Source organism: Rhinopithecus roxellana, chromosome 4 (genome assembly GCF_007565055.1).
Source record: "Rhinopithecus roxellana isolate Shanxi Qingling chromosome 4, ASM756505v1, whole genome shotgun sequence".
NCBI lineage: Eukaryota > Metazoa > Chordata > Mammalia > Primates > Cercopithecidae > Rhinopithecus > Rhinopithecus roxellana.
In genome coordinates, this window is record NC_044552.1 from 164,273,945 (window position 1) to 164,292,336 (window position 18,392).

An 18,392-nucleotide genomic window follows, 5' to 3' on the forward strand; every position below is an offset into this window, starting at 1 on the left:
AGGTAATCTGAAGGCAAAGCTCACACATTCAACCTCTAAACATTGCTTTTTTTCACATAGAGTTCATAACTGGCAACAGGTAGGGAAATTTCTAATGTGTAAAATAAAAGTTTTAGTTTGAATGTTATTAAGTTGCCAGAATATTATCTAGTTTTAGCCTATTGCAAATTTTAGAATATATTTAAAACTTTTAAAACTATGCTATGCAAATATCCATGGTAACTTGAAAATACAGACTTTTCATAATAGACATTCAATGTTTGAAACTTTTTTTTGAAAATGCATCATTTGGTATTATTACTAATTCCAGATAATGTTTAGTAAGGTCTTACTGGGTGCCAGGCACTGTTCCATATGTATCACATCTTATTTTATTTGATTTTCTTAACACCATGTAAGCAATATGTTATTACTACTTACTTAAAAAGCTTGGGGGCTTAGAGACAAAACCACTTTTGCTGTCATACCTGCTAAGTAGTGCAGTGAAGGTGGGGACCCAAGTTGAGCTGACTCGAGCCAAAATTTGAAACCGTTATGCCATACTGCTGCAAGCGTCCACTTCATAAAACTTTGTGAAGATTTGATGTATTTTACTACTTTATGTTTATTTACCCGAATCTTTGTTACTAGTTTTACTACTTTATGTTTATTTACCCAAAAATTAATTTAAAAAAATTTAAATTTAAATTAAAAATTAAATTTTAAAATTTAATATTTTAGTAGGCATAAAACTAGGATGTTACTTTGGTCCATAGTACTCTGAAAAATTACCTTTTTCATACCATACTGTAGTTGTCCATTTGTTTGCTTTTCTCCCTTCACAAGGCACTAAGCTCCTTGAAATAAGAATTTTGCCTTAATTTTTGAGTCCTCAACATTGAGCATACTGCTTGGTACATAATAGAATCTTTTAAAAAATGTGTGTTGAACAAATTAACAAGTAAAGGCAGTGTTAAAAGGATGCTTTGGTTAAGCTTTTTCTTCCTTGAAATAGGTTGATACGCTCATAATGATGTACAAAACTCACTGCCAGTGTATCCTGGACAATGCAATTAATGGAAACTTTGAAGAGGTAAGAATGACAAAGAATGCTTTATTGACCCTATTATATATACTTTCATGTTCTGTTCTTAATGAGTTCATGTTAAAGAAAAAAATCTTAACATACTTTTTACTCTGCAATTAGATCCAGCATTTTTTATTACACTTTTGGCAAGGAATGCCTGACCATCTTCTTCCCTTACTTGAAAATCCTGTTATCATTGACATTTTCTGTGTTTGTGACTCAATTCTTTATAAGGTAAGCACTTTGATATGTCTTAAACATGAGCCATTTATTTCTTTACATAGCATTCTATCTAAATTCTTGCAATATATTTTCAGTAAATGTATTATTTATGGCTGGAGATACACTATCTTTTTTTTCTGATGAGAAAGCAAGCAATTTAATAGTGCATGTTTAATAGTGTATGTGTTTTAATTGAAGTTTACATTAAATAAAACAAACTCAATTTGTTTTTACAGCTAATAATGAATCTGTATGTGACACACTTATTAATATGTGAAAAATTAGTTAAATTTTATTAACTCTCTAAGGTGTTTTCAGATTAAAATAACACAATGGATTTTTTTTCACAATGCCAGTGTTTTGGCAGAAAGCAGAATTAGGCACCCTCATAAGATTAATAACTTGAAAATCTCAAAAACTTCTAACTTTAATGCACCGATGTCTAGTTCTCTTCTCAAACCAAATCAGAGTTCCTAAGTGTCTACAGAAGGATCTCGAAGACATCCTAAATAAGGACAAACTGATTTTCCTTCTAGCCAGATATTTAATGGGAGATGGAAAGAGGCTAATTCCTGACAGTCTCTTCCCTAGTGGCTACAGGTTCTAAGCTGACGGAGACAACTATATTGCAATGTGGGTACTTTAAAGTGAGTTTGCCTACATTTGCCTGCTAACTTATCATAAGGAAAAACAAAAGCTTTCCTTTTAAAAAATAATCTGAGTTGGCAAGAAAACCCAAGCTGGACGCTGTTAACATTTAGGAAATAAAATCCTTCTAAGTTAGTTGCCACTATCAGATTCTCAGCTTTGCAGAAAAGTAAAACAAAAGCTATTTATAGATAACTAAGTCCAGAAGCCCCTATGCAGACCAAGAACTAATGAGACAGCTTGAATAAGACAGCTCATATTTTTGTCCTCTATCCAGTACTTACTCATCATAGGAGAAAGGAGGAATAAAGTACAATATATTTTCTGCCTTTAGTTCAAGTTAAAGTTGAAAAAATTTCAAAGAAGAGTAAGGATTGTCTTTTTTTTTTTTTTCTGGATTGAATATGAATGCCATTCTTTAGAGAAAAACAGTTTAATTTGCATTAATTGTTTATAATACTTAACACTTGAAAAGGCTCCCAAAAGGGGAGAGGAGGCAGCTCCGTGAGTGAGTATAAAAAAAGACCTGGGGCTCATCCACACGCATTTCCATCAGAGCAAAGCTTTTTGGACTGTCATTCAGTTTGTCCAGGAAATACTTTTAAAACATATTTTTCCCTTTAAGTGATCTATTTTTTTAGTCTTGTGTAAAAATCCTGACTTTAAATATCTTTAAATGAACCCAGTTTCTCCCCATCATGATGGACCCAGGCAGGCACAGTGAGCTCTGTAAGTAGAACGATGTAAGATGAGTTTCTAAAAAATCTTCCTCCCACCTCTAGAAAGTGGTCAGCTTTTCATCATAAAACAGTATATGATTACCATGGACCAATCCATTGGTAATTAACATACCGAGTATATACATATACAGTGTTATCTCTTGTTTTTATTGTCATACACGCTCACACACAACTCATACATACATTCATGTTAGAGATAAAATTCTAACTTTCAGAAAGGAGTTAACATGTTATTCTCTAGGAAGCTAGGAATAAAAAGTAGTTGGCCAATAATATGTCTTTCTATAGAAATACTACGTGAAGATTTGTATTAACCTCTTTTGCTATGATTAAGGTCCTTACAGATGTACTAATTCCTGCAACAATGCAAGAAATGCCTGAAAGGTATGTTCAGTTAATAAAACATGAGCATTCCTAGTATAGGATTTAACTTTATACATTATATTAGAAGAAAACATTAGGTAGTAATTTATTCATTTTTCAAGAAGACTATTTTCTACTTGTGTCCCTTTGTATTTGCTGGAAGCGATGTGTCTTATAGTTGGGCCTCAATAAACAAAATGGGTGAAACAATCCTTCAATCCCTTTAATTTGAGAGTGGCTAAAATGAAAAATAGATTTAAGCCCTGTTGACCTTCGAGAAATTTTTCAATGGAAACTAGCTGGAGTATGATAAAAAAGATAATTAATGGAAAATAACCACAAGAATAAAAACTAGAGGATAAATTATTATATTTTATTATTAACGTTTGTCTTAATTACAAAAGCAGTTTTCAAAAAAACTTTTCAATATAAGAACAATAGAATTCTGAAAAAAACCCCAACTTTTTCTCTGAAAACAAAATCTAATGAAATAATAAAATTTATTTTAATACTTTGGGGGTACAAATTCATATAGGACTGGACATAGTTGGTGCTCCAAAAATAGATGTTGCTTGATAAAACAAATTTTACTTTTTATTTACCTTTTCCTCTAGATTATTTCATCTATATGATAGATGGTATTAGCCTGACCAATAATGTCTTTTAATTATCAATTGTAGTCTTTAAATATCTATTCTGTACTCTGAATTGGGTACTTGAAGTGGAGTTTGAAGAGCTTGAGTGTTTTGACCAAGATGATAACAAAACATCTCATGTACCCCATAAATATATACACCTACTATGCATCCACAAACATTTTAAAAATATATCATAGAAAAGATGATAAATGGCAGACCCAGGCTGTCTGACTTCAAAAGTACTGCTCATGAAATCATAGAATAATAATATACCTCAATTAAAATATAATTGTTTAGTGCACTTTTTAACAATGAAGCATTTAACACATAGCCTTCTTTGTAGCTTATTAGCAGACATAAGAAATTTTGCTAAAAATTGGGAACAGTGGGTTGTTTCATCCTTGGAAAACTTGCCAGAAGCCCTAACTGACAAGAAAATACCTATTGTGCGAAGATTTGTATCTTCTCTGAAACGACAAACATCTTTCTTACATCTTGCTCAGGTATGTTGATTGCTAAGCTGAGAGCATTTGAATTACCATATAAAAAATGAATCTTCTGATAAGGACAGATTGAGGAACTTTCACAGATTGAAGGGAGCTAAGTAGACAACAACTAAATGCAACATGAGACCCAAAAATGAATGCTATGATAGAAAAAGCATATTAGTGGGAAAGCTGGTGAAATTCAAATTATGTCTGTAGTTAATAGTGTTGTACCATTGTTAATTCCTGATTTGGGTAATATACAATAGTTACAGAAGATGATAAGAAGCTGGATGGAGAGTATATGGAAATACTCTGCACTACCTTTGCAACTCCTCTGTGATTTGAAATTTAAAAAACTTGAATGCAATTTAACATTTATTTGCCATGTGAATCTAATTGCTACAAATAAGGTTGTGAGAAATTAGCCTATGTGATACTTAATATTGTGAAACCACAAACTTAACACATTTTAAACTGCTGACTAATCATAGCTCTTTTAAGTAGGGAGAACAAAAGTCATTCATAAATTAAGAATTACATGTTTGTATATTGTTAAAATCTACTTCTCTTTCCCCAAAATGATTATTTGCTTTATGAAGATTTCTTGCCTTCTAAATTTTAAAAGACAAGCTTGAGATAATTTCAGATAGGAAATGTAACATTTAAAAATTCTTATTTTATGATCATGGACAAAGAAAATCCATTTATATTTTCTAAGTTAAAAATAATTTTCAAACTTTTAACAGAGATGATCATGAGTGTCAGCTACTGTTTTTATCTTTAAAACAAGAAAAAAGTTATTTATGATACTTTTATCTCAAGGAACTATTTTTCTGATACCTAAAAATTTCTTCTAGATACATTAGAAATGATAATAGTGTAGTGTCTTCTTTACTTTCTCTATGCAGATTGCCAGACCAGCTCTCTTTGATCAGCATGTCGTTAATTCTATGGTATCTGATATTGAAAGGGTTGATTTGAACAGCATTGGCTCTCAAGCCCTTCTTACCATTTCAGGCAGCACAGACACTGAATCTGGTATCTACACTGAACGTAAGTCCGTTCTCTTTGTTTAGAATAAGGTTTCCCAAGCTCAGGAAATTGACATCTTGAGCTGGGTAACTCTGTTGGAGGAGCCTGTCCAGTGTGTTGTAGGATGTTTAGCAGCATCCCTGACCTCTACCCATTAGATGACAGTAGCAGCCTCCCCCAAGCTGAGACAACCAAACATGTTTCCCCACATCATCAAAGGTGTTCTGGGCTGAAAAATCACATCTGATTTTAAAAAAAACCTGGTTTATAAAAATATTTTTAATTTAAAAAATTGTCTTCTAATAAAAAATAGTTATAATTACTCACTGTGAAAATACAGAAAATATTGAGTAAAATAAAAGTCATCTATAATCTCATTACCTAGAAATAAATGAAATGGAAATAATCTGAAAATAATCAAAATGGTTTTGAGTTTTGTAAGTTTTCTTTCAGTTTTACATTACATGTGTGCAAATTTGCATGTGTTTTATAGTCTTGTCATGCTGTGTTGTATGATACATATCAAAATGGTATCTCAGCACAATACTGCTTTTCAAAGCAGACTCTCTACTCAGGTGTAGACCATCTGACAGAGACTACCAAGCCAATATGTGTGGCTAGACAACTAGTCTTGAATTCCAAGGGATAACAGCCACTATTTTTTCCTCCCACTGTCTTTGAAAAGACAAAACCTGCAGCCTCCCATACACTGGTGCACAAACTATGGACTGCTCTCTGGGGCCCAATGTCAACTCCAATTTTTATTTCCTAAGGTAAAATAGTATTACCATTTGAGATTCAGTAAACCTTAAACCCTTTAATAGAAGGATTATCTTAAACTGTCCTTTTAAATATTACATGATAAAACATTATTCGGGTAAATGGCTCAATTCTGCAATGAAGAACTTAACTTTTACTAAAGGTAAAGGATATTTTGGAAAGCAGGAAATCACCAAGATTAGGTTTATTCATTAGCTTTTAACTAATCTGTTCCATTTAATGAAAACACTAGACTCAAAATGAATATTTACATAAACAACTTAATCTTCCCTAGTATATGCATACATATATATATATAATATTTAAACCTATATTTCAATATATACCAAGATATATACACTTATTAAAATTTTGGGCACACTTCTAGAGGTTGAGGTGGGAAGATTACTTGATCCTAAGAGTTCAAGACCAGCCTGGGCAACATAGCAAGACCTTTCTCTACAATTTTTTTTTTTAAATTTAGCCAGGCTTGTTGGTGCATGCTTGGCGTCCCAGCTGCTTGGGAGGCTGAGGCAGGAGGATCACTTGAGCCCAGGAGTCTGAGGCTGCAGTAAGCCATGATCATGTCATTGCACTCCAGTCTGGGCAACAAAACAAGATCTCTCTCTCTCTCTCTCTCTCTCTCTCTCTCTCTCTCTCTCTCTGTCTCATACACACACACACACACACACACACACACACACACCATTGAAGAGTACAGTACTAAGGATTTTTTTGTTACTGTTTTCAATATATGATATTAATTCTTTTCACCATTTCTCTGTCTTTCTCTTTCATGCTATCAAAGTATTGATGATTCCTAGTTTTAGGTTTTCTCTTGGATTCCAAGTAGAGTACAATATTCTGTTTTCTTTTCTTTCTTTTTTTTTTTTTTTTCCTGGGTAGATGACTCTATCACTGTGTTCCAAGAACTGAAGGATCTCCTTAAGAAGAATGCCACCGTGGAGGCTTTTATTGAATGGTTGGATACTGTGGTAGAACAGAGAGTTATTAAGGTACTTTTTAATGACAGATTCGGAAAATAAGTTTCTTGTTAAGAGTAAATGCTAAACTGGCTATAATTTTTTGACTGGGGGGAGAGGGGTTGGAAGGCTGTGTGTGTGAAGGCTTTGAAAAGCTTTTGATGCTCTACGAATAAGTCAGGCCAAATATTGAAATTAGGAATATGTCAAGATTTGAGAGCACTGGGCATGGATTCCATTATATTTCTCCTTTCTCGCCCAAAGATTACAAGATGCTCTGCCTTCCCTATCAGTCAATAACATTACAGCTGAATAACATCAGTAGAGAAAGATAAACTTAGAAACTGGAATGATCTGGCCCATTTCTAAAAAGCAAGATTTCATAAATGCTGATGGAAAACATAGTTCTAAGCATTTGCATTTCTGAATCCCAAAAGCTCAATATTTTGTGTTTTCTCTGTGGTTTCTTCATTTTCTTCAGTTAACCTAGTCATCTATCATGAAACAAGCAATAAGAACAAATATATCCATCACTAGATGGTGTTAGCTATTCCATATCAAGGAAAGTAGTTATAGTTTGGAGACTTTTTTCCTTCTGGAAGGAAAATAGATTACCATTCAGTACCAAAGAAGCCAATCATTCACAAAAATATATAGCCCTTCCTTCACACCTCACTTTCTGTTCTTTTTAAAGCTCTGTCAAAGAAAAATTAAAAATAAAAATATTTTGAAAATAATTTCATTTTGCTGTCTAATTCTGTTAGGAAACAGAGCCATATTGAATACAGACTTATTACCCTTAGAACATCAGCAGAGACAGGCTAACATTAAATTCCCAGGACAGATAGTTTTATTTGATGAAATAAATGCCATGCCATCTGTCCATTTGTTAGACAGTATATTTACCTCTTGATCTAACATAGGATGCATGTAGTACTAAGAGGACAGATTTTATAGTTTCATTTTGTTCCTTTACTTTTAGACCAGCAAACAAAATGGAAGGTCATTAAAGAAGAGAGCTCAAGACTTTCTGTTAAAGTGGAGTTTTTTTGGTGCTCGAGTAATGCATAATCTCACCTTGAACAATGCATCCAGTTTTGGTAACATACGTGCATTATAAAACTGTTCTTACATGAATTATATCATTTGTTCCCCAGTCACATTTCCTGTCAATTTTTAAACATGTTACACTGTCACTTCTTAAACTGTATCTGAATATCGAGCTATGAGAAAATGGTAGTTATGAGCCTGGGTCTTGGAGTCAGACCATAAGCAGGATTAAATCCTAACAATGATCCTCTCTGGCTGTGGGCCAATCTGCTCACTGAAGAAGGGGAAGAATATTCTCTTCAAAGGGTTATGTAGGTACTTTGGTGAGATGATGTATATAAAAACAAATTGCCTAGCACTCAGGAAATGCTTGATGCATAGCAGCTATTATCATTACATTCCATCAGTGCTTGGATAAATTTTCTTTGTTAAACAAACGATAAGACATTATTTTACAAAATTATTATTCATTGCAATATGGCAAATTTTTGCATCTTTTCTGAGCACCCATATAACTGCACTCCAGGTATCAATAAACAGCTTAGAAGACACACTCTCATGTCTCTGACCCATCTTTCCTGTTCTATATGACTTGGGAGACACAGAGGGTTAAGTTAGCTTTTTTAATAAAATTGAATACCTTCTTTTTCCTTAAAATTCCTGAGACTCCTGTTTTATAGTTATAATGTTAAACTCATGGGTAGGAACTCTGCATTTGGTAGCTGCATTTCAGGAAATCTTCACATTATGAAAGAGATTACAATTAACTAAATTGTTTGTATTTAATGTTCTGTAGAATTAAATAAAATCAGTGAATTTGTATTGAAGAATAAACAAAATGCATTGTCTACTATTTGAAATAGATTTCCCATATTTAAAGTTTTATAAAATACACAGCATTGAAGTCTGGCCTTACTATGAAAAATACTTTTGTTGGAAAATCTATTGAATAGTTAAAAGAAGTTTTAGTTTTCCAGAACATATTTCACTTGAAAATTACTCTTTTAGTTTTTGCCAAATCTAAGAATATTTTGTTTCAGGCTAGAAAGATAACTCTTTACTTGCCTTTTTTCAGACCGTGTTCGCCATTGTCTAATTATTTAGTACAAAGTAAACAGAAATAGAGCAGAGTAGAGTCATTCTCCCCAAGTTAAAGCTTATCACACTCCAATGTGTGCCCTCTTAAAGCATAAAGCATGTCTCACTTTCATCCGTATTTTCCTTTGATGTAATTAGTGGCCAAAGAGCTGGCAGGACAGTACACACAGAGAGCAGGGCAGGCAATACACAGAAAGATCAGAGATCCAAGTTAAGCATGTTGGTCTTAGCAGGTCATTTAAAGTCCAACAAGTATTTGTTTATTTCAGTTGCTCCTTGTAAAGTGTTGCGAGATGGTCACAAAGATAACTGACTTCTCTTTCCCTTTCCTTCTCTTTCTCTCCCCTTTTCACATTTCACACTGTCCTCTCTTCATTCTCCATCCATAAACAAGGTTCTTTTCATTTGATTCGAATGCTTCTTGATGAATACATTCTCCTGGCCATGGAGACCCAGTTTAATAATGACAAAGAGCAGGAGTTACAGAATTTATTGGACAAGTATATGAATAATTCAGGTAACTTAAAATAACTATTTTATTTTGCATATTTCTTTGTTTAAATCTGAAGTTCAAGAATTTGTAAGTGCAAATATTAAGTGGGTTTATCATAATCTCAGAGTTTTTCTCCAAACTATTTCTCACCACATAGTCACACTATTGGAGCACTATTTTTCTTTCATTCATTGATATGTACAGTAGTCAAAAGTACTTTACTGGAAACTCTGAAGTATACAAAATTGGTGATCTTAATTTCTGGGAATTAAGGTGAAGTTGGAGGAGTGACTATAATACAAAAAATAACTGTAATTCAAGACACATATGGTATACTACATGTGTAAGTGGTGTAAAAATAGGTCCTATAGGAGTTTAGAGAAGGAAGGAAATACATCTATTCGGGATGGGGCAACTTGCATTTTGAAGACTTCACTCCAAAGTGCATTATTTAGTGTTCCTCATCTACATCCACATCCACAAATATGCAGCTAAAAAAAACCTAGCATCGCTGCCAAGAGCAAAGGTCTGCCAGCCTCACTTCCCATGGGAAACATTGCTTAGTAGTTTCCAGATTAAATACTCAACAATGAAACATTTTCATTTTCTTTTACTTGGGTGTATCTACTAGGAATATGAGAAAAAAATCTCAAATTTCCCATTTTGAAAACCCTTTACAGGTGCGAGTAAAGCTGCTTTCACTGCTTCTCCGAGTTCATGCTTTCTGGCCAACCGTAATAAAGGGAGCATGGTTTCCAGCGACTCTGTGAAGAATGAAAGCCATGTAGGAGACAACCTATCTCCCTCTGCCATCCAGTCAATCTGGAGGCCTAGGCCCTGCTCTGCACCCGTTCCCTGCTGGGAATACAGACAACATGCCGCTCACAGGTACGCTAAAGAGAACTGCTTAGGTTCCAGCGCATCTCAGAGAAGCCTGTTCCAATAAAAAAGGATGATCTTAACTGAGTTTTAATAAAGATTTATAATATTTTTGTCATTTTCAGCAATGGTAATAATACTGTTACTAACACAGGTATCATGTTTTGACACACTCCATAAATTATATTAGAAGTATGAATAATTAGTTAATTTAGTGGAAGAAATAATTAGATGAGGTATACATAAAATTCTTAAGATGCTTTGAAGATAAAAAAATGGGTTGCTTATTTTTGGATTTTGAGGAGACTTTATTTCTCCTCCCCTAAAAAGTAGATTTGGGCTGGGTGCGGTGGCTCATGCCTGTAATCCCAGCATTTTGGGAGAACGAGGCGAGCAGATCACCTGAGGTCAGGAGTTCGAGACCAGCCTGCCCAACATGGCGAAACCCCATCTTTACTAAATGTACAAAAAATTAGCCGGGCATGGTGGCAGGCGCCTGTAATCTCTCTTGAACCCGGGAGGCGGAGCTTGCAGTGAGCTGAGATCAGACCACTTCACTCCAGCCTGGGCGACAAGAGTGAAAATCCATATCAAAGAAAAAAAAACTGGATTCTGCCATTTTAGGTTAATTGTTACAATAATTCTCCCTTTTGATCTAAGGTTCTTTTTGTGTCAAAATGAATATTTGGTGGCTTGAACTAGCTACCAAGATTTAGTATTTTAAATCTGCTTATTGCCTTGTGTCTTTTTTGAAATCTTTTTTATACATTATTTCATTTGATATACAGAATTTTAAACCTAGAAGAGCCTTATAGTTCAGGGGTCCGATTCTACCAGTGGAACATCGGAGGCCCACAGAGTTGGTGGCATTCATAAATCACATGACTTATCAGAAGTGTTTGCATGACATTTTGAATTGACTGCTTTGAAGCCATGCCCATTTTGACATTAGAGACTTTTTCTTTTTACCCTAAAAATCAAACAGTTTAGCAATCAGCTAATTTTTTAATTATGGGGAAATATGAGCAGCAGACATCCATGCCCTCCCCATGCTACCTGTGGAGAGACCATGAAGCCATCCCAGACTTTCCTCTATAGTCACCAAATCCGTCTCTGCTGTTGTGATACATACATGTGTTGTAATTATATTTTTTAAATTCTGGATTTTTGGTGCTTTTCAGTTTAGTTATTTTTGGAGGGCAGGAATGAAGCAAGTTGGAAAACAATACATTAGTAAATCTTTTGAATATTTTTTAAAGATGTGAGCTCATCTACTTTAATAGGACACTAAAGGAATGTTCTGGTAATTTTTTCCAGGTCCAATGGAGCTTTCACAGAATGCTGGTCCTATGATGACACCACCCATTTCTCCAGCCATGGCAAGCCGAGGAAGTGTCATAAACCAAGGACCAATGGCAGGGAGACCCCCAAGTGTGGGTCCAGTACTGTCAGCTCCATCACACTGCTCCACATACCCAGAGCCCATTTATCCTACTCTCCCTCAAGCCAACCATGACTTTTACAGCACCAGCTCTAACTACCAGACTGTGTTTAGGACACAGCCCCACCCCACATCAGGACTCTATCCTCATCACACCGAGCATGGTCGATGCATGGCTTGGACTGAACAGCAGCTTTCAAGAGACTTCTTCAGTGGTAGCTGTGCGGGGTCTCCATATAACTCCCGGCCACCATCCAGCTATGGCCCATCCCTGCAAGCCCAGGATTCGCACAACATGCAGTTTTTAAACACAGGAAGCTTCAATTTCTTGAGCAACACAGGAGCTGCCAGCTGCCAGGGAGCAACACTGCCTCCTAATTCACCAAATGGTATTGATATGTAAAAGAATTTTTCTTGTTTTTTGAGATGGCAATGAGGCAAAATCAGACATTGCGTTCCACCTCTGCTGACTAGCATGTCCTTTCACTTAAGGCTTCCAAAGATCATGGAACTTAGACATTTGGAGCTGATTTCTGTCACATACACATTTCCTAATTTTTGTGGCTTTCCTAAAGTTGTCCCTTCTTCCTTTTTTTTTTTTTTTTTTTTTTTTTGAGACAGGGTCTTGCGCTGTAGCCCAGGCTGGAGTGTATTGGCAGGATCATGATTCACTGCAGCCTCGAACCCCTGAGCTCATGCAATCCTTCTATCTCAGCTTCCCAAGTAGCTGAGATTACAGGCATGCATCACCATCCCTGTCTAAATTTTAAATTTTTTCTGAAGATGAAGTCTTGCTATGTTTGCCCAGGCTGGTCTCAAACTACCACCTTTAAGCAGTCCTCTCTACTTGGCTTCCCAAAATGCTGAGGTGCCTCCCAAAGGTGCCAGCCACCACCCCGGGCCTGAAGTTGTCTTCCTAAATACCACACATGTTAAAAAAAAAAAAAAAAAGATTGGTAACATCATATGTTTGAGATTTACCTTAATAGCCCCAAAGAAGAATGTTCTGTCTTTTGAAAACATTTTTAGTGGATAATATTTCTTCCTGATAACTAAAAGCAGATTTTAAAGATTGGGACCAAAGCGGGCCAATAAAAATGGGAAGTTAAGGGAACTAGAGAGACCTGTGATTTTGAGTCACCAAAATAGGCTTTGTGTGCAGACTTCTTTGGTGCCTTTCTCCTAAGTGTAGGCCAGTCTTTGTCTCCCCTAAACATGCATCTATATGTAAAAGTAGTATTTTTGTGACAGGTGATAGTGCCTTTTTCTTCATAGGTAGCTCTTGTTAATTTAGATAAGGGAAATCTGACAGAGGTGTAATCTGGTCTTAAAGTTAATACAATTATTATGTATTAAATTATGTATTATGCTATAATTATTAAATTATGTATGATGCTACAACTCTTATGTATTAAAAACAAAAAACAGCACAGTAAACCTTATCCACATACAAGTGCAAATCCAGTTCTGTAGCATAGATACACATGTAATACTTGCAGTTTGATATCTTTAGCACGTCACCTAATTACTTTGTCACTTTTTTCTTTTCTGAAAGTTCTTTGTAGTAAGGTAACAGCCAATTCTCAACATTTTCTGTTACAGGATACTATGGAAGCAACATAAACTACCCAGAGTCTCATAGGCTTGGATCAATGGTGAATCAGCACGTTTCTGTCATCAGCAGTGTTCGCTCACTGCCCCCCTACAGTGACATCCACGATCCACTTAACATTTTAGATGACAGTGGTAGAAAACAGACCAGCTCGTTTTACACAGACACATCATCTCCAGCTGCATGTCGAACTCCAGTCCTAGGTACATTATTTTAGTAGTTCTTGGAAACATTTTAAGAAGTCGTTGACCTCAGGTATGCAGCATTACTTGAGGGAGATATGCTGAGGTGAATTGAGCAAGCATGTTCCCATGGTTGATTTATTATTATTACTTTGGATCTAAAGTTATATTTTTTGTATCTGACTACACAGTAACAGTTTTTCATTTCTTATTGTGTATATCTCTATTATGCAACCTACTGCTAGATGTGTTACTTTTTACAAAAAAATAGCTGGTATCTATTAAGGAGGCAAAAAATTAATATGACCTGTCAAATGCAGTCTAAAACTGTAAGTTTTAAAAGGGCAGTAATAATATCTTTTTCTTACTCTTGATTAGTGTTGGACCCAGTTGTAGTGCCAAGAGGTATCTTTAGGTCTCATGATCTCCATAAGTATCCAAAAATCACTCCAAGATTTAAAAAAACTGGTGTCGTGTGATGGGTGCTACTAGCATTCTCTCATTCTTATTTAAAATGTGATTCAACACCTCGAGAAAATGTTGCTATTTTTATTGCTCTCTGACATATCATGTAAGTAAAAATAAGAAAAACAATGTGCTTGCCATGAAGCCTCCTGGAATCTTCTTCCAACCAGGTTACCTTTCTTAATCCTCGTCTATGAAGAAATTCTGCAACTGGTACTAGTTGCATCACCAGCACCTAGCCAAATGTCTGCCACATAGTAGAAACTCAATAAGTGAGTGAGTGAAAAAAGGAATAAAAACTATGTATATATATATATATATATGTATAGTCTATAAATAATTAGTATAATTAGTATGTTATTAGTAATAACATAGATTTAGTCGCTATAGATTTAGTTTCTAAAATTACTAATAAGATTTCACAGGGCAAGTATATATTCACTAAGTATCAAGGCAGAGTGTTAATATTTATATGAGATGGTTAAAATCTTCCAATTAAATTGATTTCAGACTAGCATAAGTAAAGGGCATTGACACACAACCAGAGCATAAGGGAAAATGAAATCAATTTCATCTCTCCTCACTCAGTGTACCTTTCCAATAATTCAATAGGAAGTACTCCTTCTCTTTCTGTCACTGTCACACATGCTCCCTGAGCAGAATCTAGCAGCTCATCTCCTGCTATCTGCAAATGGTCATTGCTTCTAGGTTACTCTAATGAAGCAGAAAATTCCACTTCAGGAAGTTTTCTCACCATGAGACTAAAATGTACTGTGTTGCTATTGTTACTATTAGTTCTGTTTACTTGAAGAGATAGTGGAAGCTTTGACGAAACATAGGTTTGAGAGTAGGGTGGAGTCTAAGCTTTAGTTGATCAGAGCTGGCTTACAAGTAGATTGCAAAGTGTGATGCAGGGTAAAATGAGGGGATAGAATAAGTGGATAGGTAGTGCAAGCAGAATTGAGTTCAACTGTTTCTTAATTATAAAGCCTGGTTCTTAGACAGAGAGCATGTCATGTCAGCAATAAGAAAGCAGCAACCATATATGAGGGAAATACAGAGTTAGTGAGCCAGTTAGTGAATTTTATTGAGAACCTACTAGGAGCCAGACTCCATTCTAGATGTGAGGACATGGTGGTAATCAGGCCATAGTTCTTGCCTGTAAGAAGTTTACATTATAGTAGAGGGACAGTAAGGCAATAAATATATGAGCAAATCCATTAAAAAGATAATGCCAAGTACTCTGAACTTGATTAAATAGGGTAAAATGACATATAGTAAAGGAGGAGCTGCTTTCTATAGGACAGCTGAGAAAGGAATCCTGAGGCAGAAACGTTTGAATTGAAAGCTAAGTGATGAGAAGGAGGCAAAGATGTGAAGATCTGAGGGAGGAGTTCCAGGCAGAAGAAGCAGTGAATACAGAACCACTGAAATCACAATAAATTTGAAAAAAAATCAGTGGGCAGAGAGCAGGCCAGTGTGTTTTAAGCATGTTGAATAAAGGAGAGAGTAGAGCAAAATAAAACAAAAAGCAGGGGCGCATCTACATAGGGTAAGATGCTTGGATCATGTTCCATGGGTATGGGAAGCCACTATGGCATTTGAAATGAGTGAAAGTTTGATCTGCTCTTCAGCAATATCATTCTGGCTGCTCTCAGGAGGGAGAGTGGGTGAGACAAAGGTGGAGATCATGGGACCAGTCAGGAGGCTGCTGTGTTGGCACAGGAGAGAAAAGATGGTGATTTGAACTACAACTGCGAAAGTGCAGATGGAAAGAGAAGGTAGATTGGGGGATATATTTTGGTGATAGCACTTAAGTTGAAATTGAGTTTTCTTTGTGAAATATGTAGAGGAAATAATTTCTGGGAGACTAGCAAGTGGGAAAAAAATGGAAGAAAAGATGATAGATCTGGTAAACCATACAGACTCAAATTTAGAATAGGTATGTGTGCTAAGTGCAAAAATAAATACAAAGAATTAAAATGAGTGGCATTTGCAGAGAAAAGAAAATGTCGATCCATTTTCAATTGCTGATTATATCTTCCCTTACAGCTTCCAGTTTGCAAACCCCAATTCCTTCTTCCTCATCCCAATGTATGTATGGAACTTCCAACCAGTATCCAGCTCAAGAAACCCTGGACTCCCATGGAACAAGCAGTAGAGAAATGGTGTCCTGTTTACCACCTATCAACACTGTGTTCATGGGAACAGCAGCTGGAGGCACTTAAACCACCAATGTGGGAGGGGGTGCTAAAACTTAAAAAAAAAATCTCTACTGTGCAAATATCATTATTCACTCAGACTTCTATAAGAGTAAAGAAAAATGAATATGCAGTGGCTGACATTGTTTTTAAGTCACTGGTACTATGGACAACTCCATAGTGAATGGAGTTACTTGTAGAGTTTGCCCTGCACACTAAGAGTTTAAAATGTGAGCTAATTATTAATCATAATTTCAAAAATTATCAAATAAAACCAGTGAAGATTTGAAGATGCAAACATTTCAGCTATGAAGACTTACATTTCACTTTCTAATTTATTAAACATCTGTGTGCCCTTTTATCTTTGGTTTCTTTTAAAAGTATATTTAATGCCTTTACAATACCTTTAATTTATTGGGATCTCAGAATCATTGTTTACTATCCCTTATTTGACAAAAAGTCAAATGTGTATGTTCTACCTCCAATGGAAATGTTTACAAGGTCAAGATTTAATTCAATTCAACCAATACCAAAGTTGCTTGACTTTCAATTCCTGTGCATTAGTGTGATGATTTCTGTCACATAGCAGCATTCCGATTCTATGTAACTGAATGGAGATGACAAGTGCTTTCCCCTCTTTATTTAAAAAAGATTAAAAGGAATAAAAGAAATAATGTATGGAAATATTTTTAAAGGTGTGGTGCTCTTGGGGCTGGTACTGTTTCTGAAGAATGCTGGGGATTTACTCTTTAATCTCAGCTCCTTTGGATATGAGATTAAGGAGTAAAGTTGTTTGGTTAAACACTATAATTTTAAAACATTTGCATATCATATCCTTGTCTGTAAATATAAAGAAATTGTGAATTGTAGACTATTTGAAACTTTTCAGATTTAGAAGCAGTCTTTTACCAAGTACTTTCTTACACATTGAAAGTAAATGAGTGTTCAGGGATTAGCTTGATGCAAAGCCTAATTCAGAAGTGAAGGAATCATTACATATAAATTAATACAATTTGATAATACTATCTTTCTAGCTCTGTTTCTTTTTCTTTTCCATATGTCTTCACTGAAAGGTCTGTTGTAAAGTTCATGGCCTGTGGCAGGAGACTTCCATTAGCTTTACAGGCTTCTCCTAGAGTCTTATGACAAGCCTCATATTATTTGTTTTAAGGATTAGGTTATACTATAAACCCCAGGTACATCATAAAAGGATCTATAAGCCCCAGATACTCATTATACATCATGATGGAATTTGGTAAAACAAACTGTAGAATTTTTTTCAGCAAGCAACAACCAATTATCTGTGGACCTGTCAGAGTATGGCTACCATTTGCTTAGTTGTATGTTCAACGGTATGCAGTTTATAATCTAATTAATTGAACAGAAAAAGATTGCAACAGTAACAAATCACAAAGAATAGCAAATTAAATGTTCTATTCTTTGTTCTAGAAATATTGTAGAAATACAGGGAGAAAAGTAATAAAGACTTGGAATTAAGTAGTAAACAAAACAGCTTTAAAAGGCTTTTGGCCATAAGTCTTGAAAATTAACCAAAATTTTAACGTATACTAATTAAATATATGTTCAGCATCTATGTGTCAGACACTTCATCATATAACAACGTGGAAGGTACAAAGATGGGAAAGACACTGTCATACCTTATACATTTTTGTGTAACAACGAAGGGGTAACATGATAGAAAATAGAAGCTCCCAGAAGATTTTTGAGTAGAAAGGCAACATGGGGAAAGTGATGTTTAGGGAATATCTAACACTAGTTGGAGAGAGAGACTGAATCGGATAGGGGAGAAATTCGCCTGAAAAGGAGGCTATTTGGAGGTTGTTTCTCTCATCTAGATGTCTAGTGGACAAACACAGAGAATACTTGGAAGCAGAGGGCATAAGATCAGGGAGACAGAAAGAAGCATCATTTCAAAAGAATGTATTTAAGGATTTTCTCTAACCCTGTTTGCAAAGGATTTCCCTACCCTATTTGTAAAGCATTGCAGTGTAAATAATTTGCCATATATCGA

At 35.2% G+C, this 18,392-nt stretch overlaps 1 protein-coding gene across 1 annotated transcript in view; it reads left to right on the plus strand.

Annotated features, from left to right (window-relative positions):
* RFX6 (regulatory factor X6) overlaps positions 1-16,387 on the plus strand; it is a 56,059-nt gene extending 39,672 nt beyond the window's left edge. The window contains 13 exon segments of the mRNA XM_030929289.1: positions 995-1,072; positions 1,187-1,300; positions 3,011-3,060; positions 4,021-4,180; positions 5,074-5,218; positions 6,863-6,972; positions 7,922-8,039; positions 9,482-9,604; positions 10,261-10,367; positions 10,369-10,468; positions 11,777-12,289; positions 13,503-13,715; positions 16,212-16,387. Coding sequence (XP_030785149.1) covers positions 995-1,072; positions 1,187-1,300; positions 3,011-3,060; positions 4,021-4,180; positions 5,074-5,218; positions 6,863-6,972; positions 7,922-8,039; positions 9,482-9,604; positions 10,261-10,367; positions 10,369-10,468; positions 11,777-12,289; positions 13,503-13,715; positions 16,212-16,387 — 2,007 coding nt within the window.
* The last annotated feature ends 2,005 nt before the right edge of the window (positions 16,388-18,392 follow it).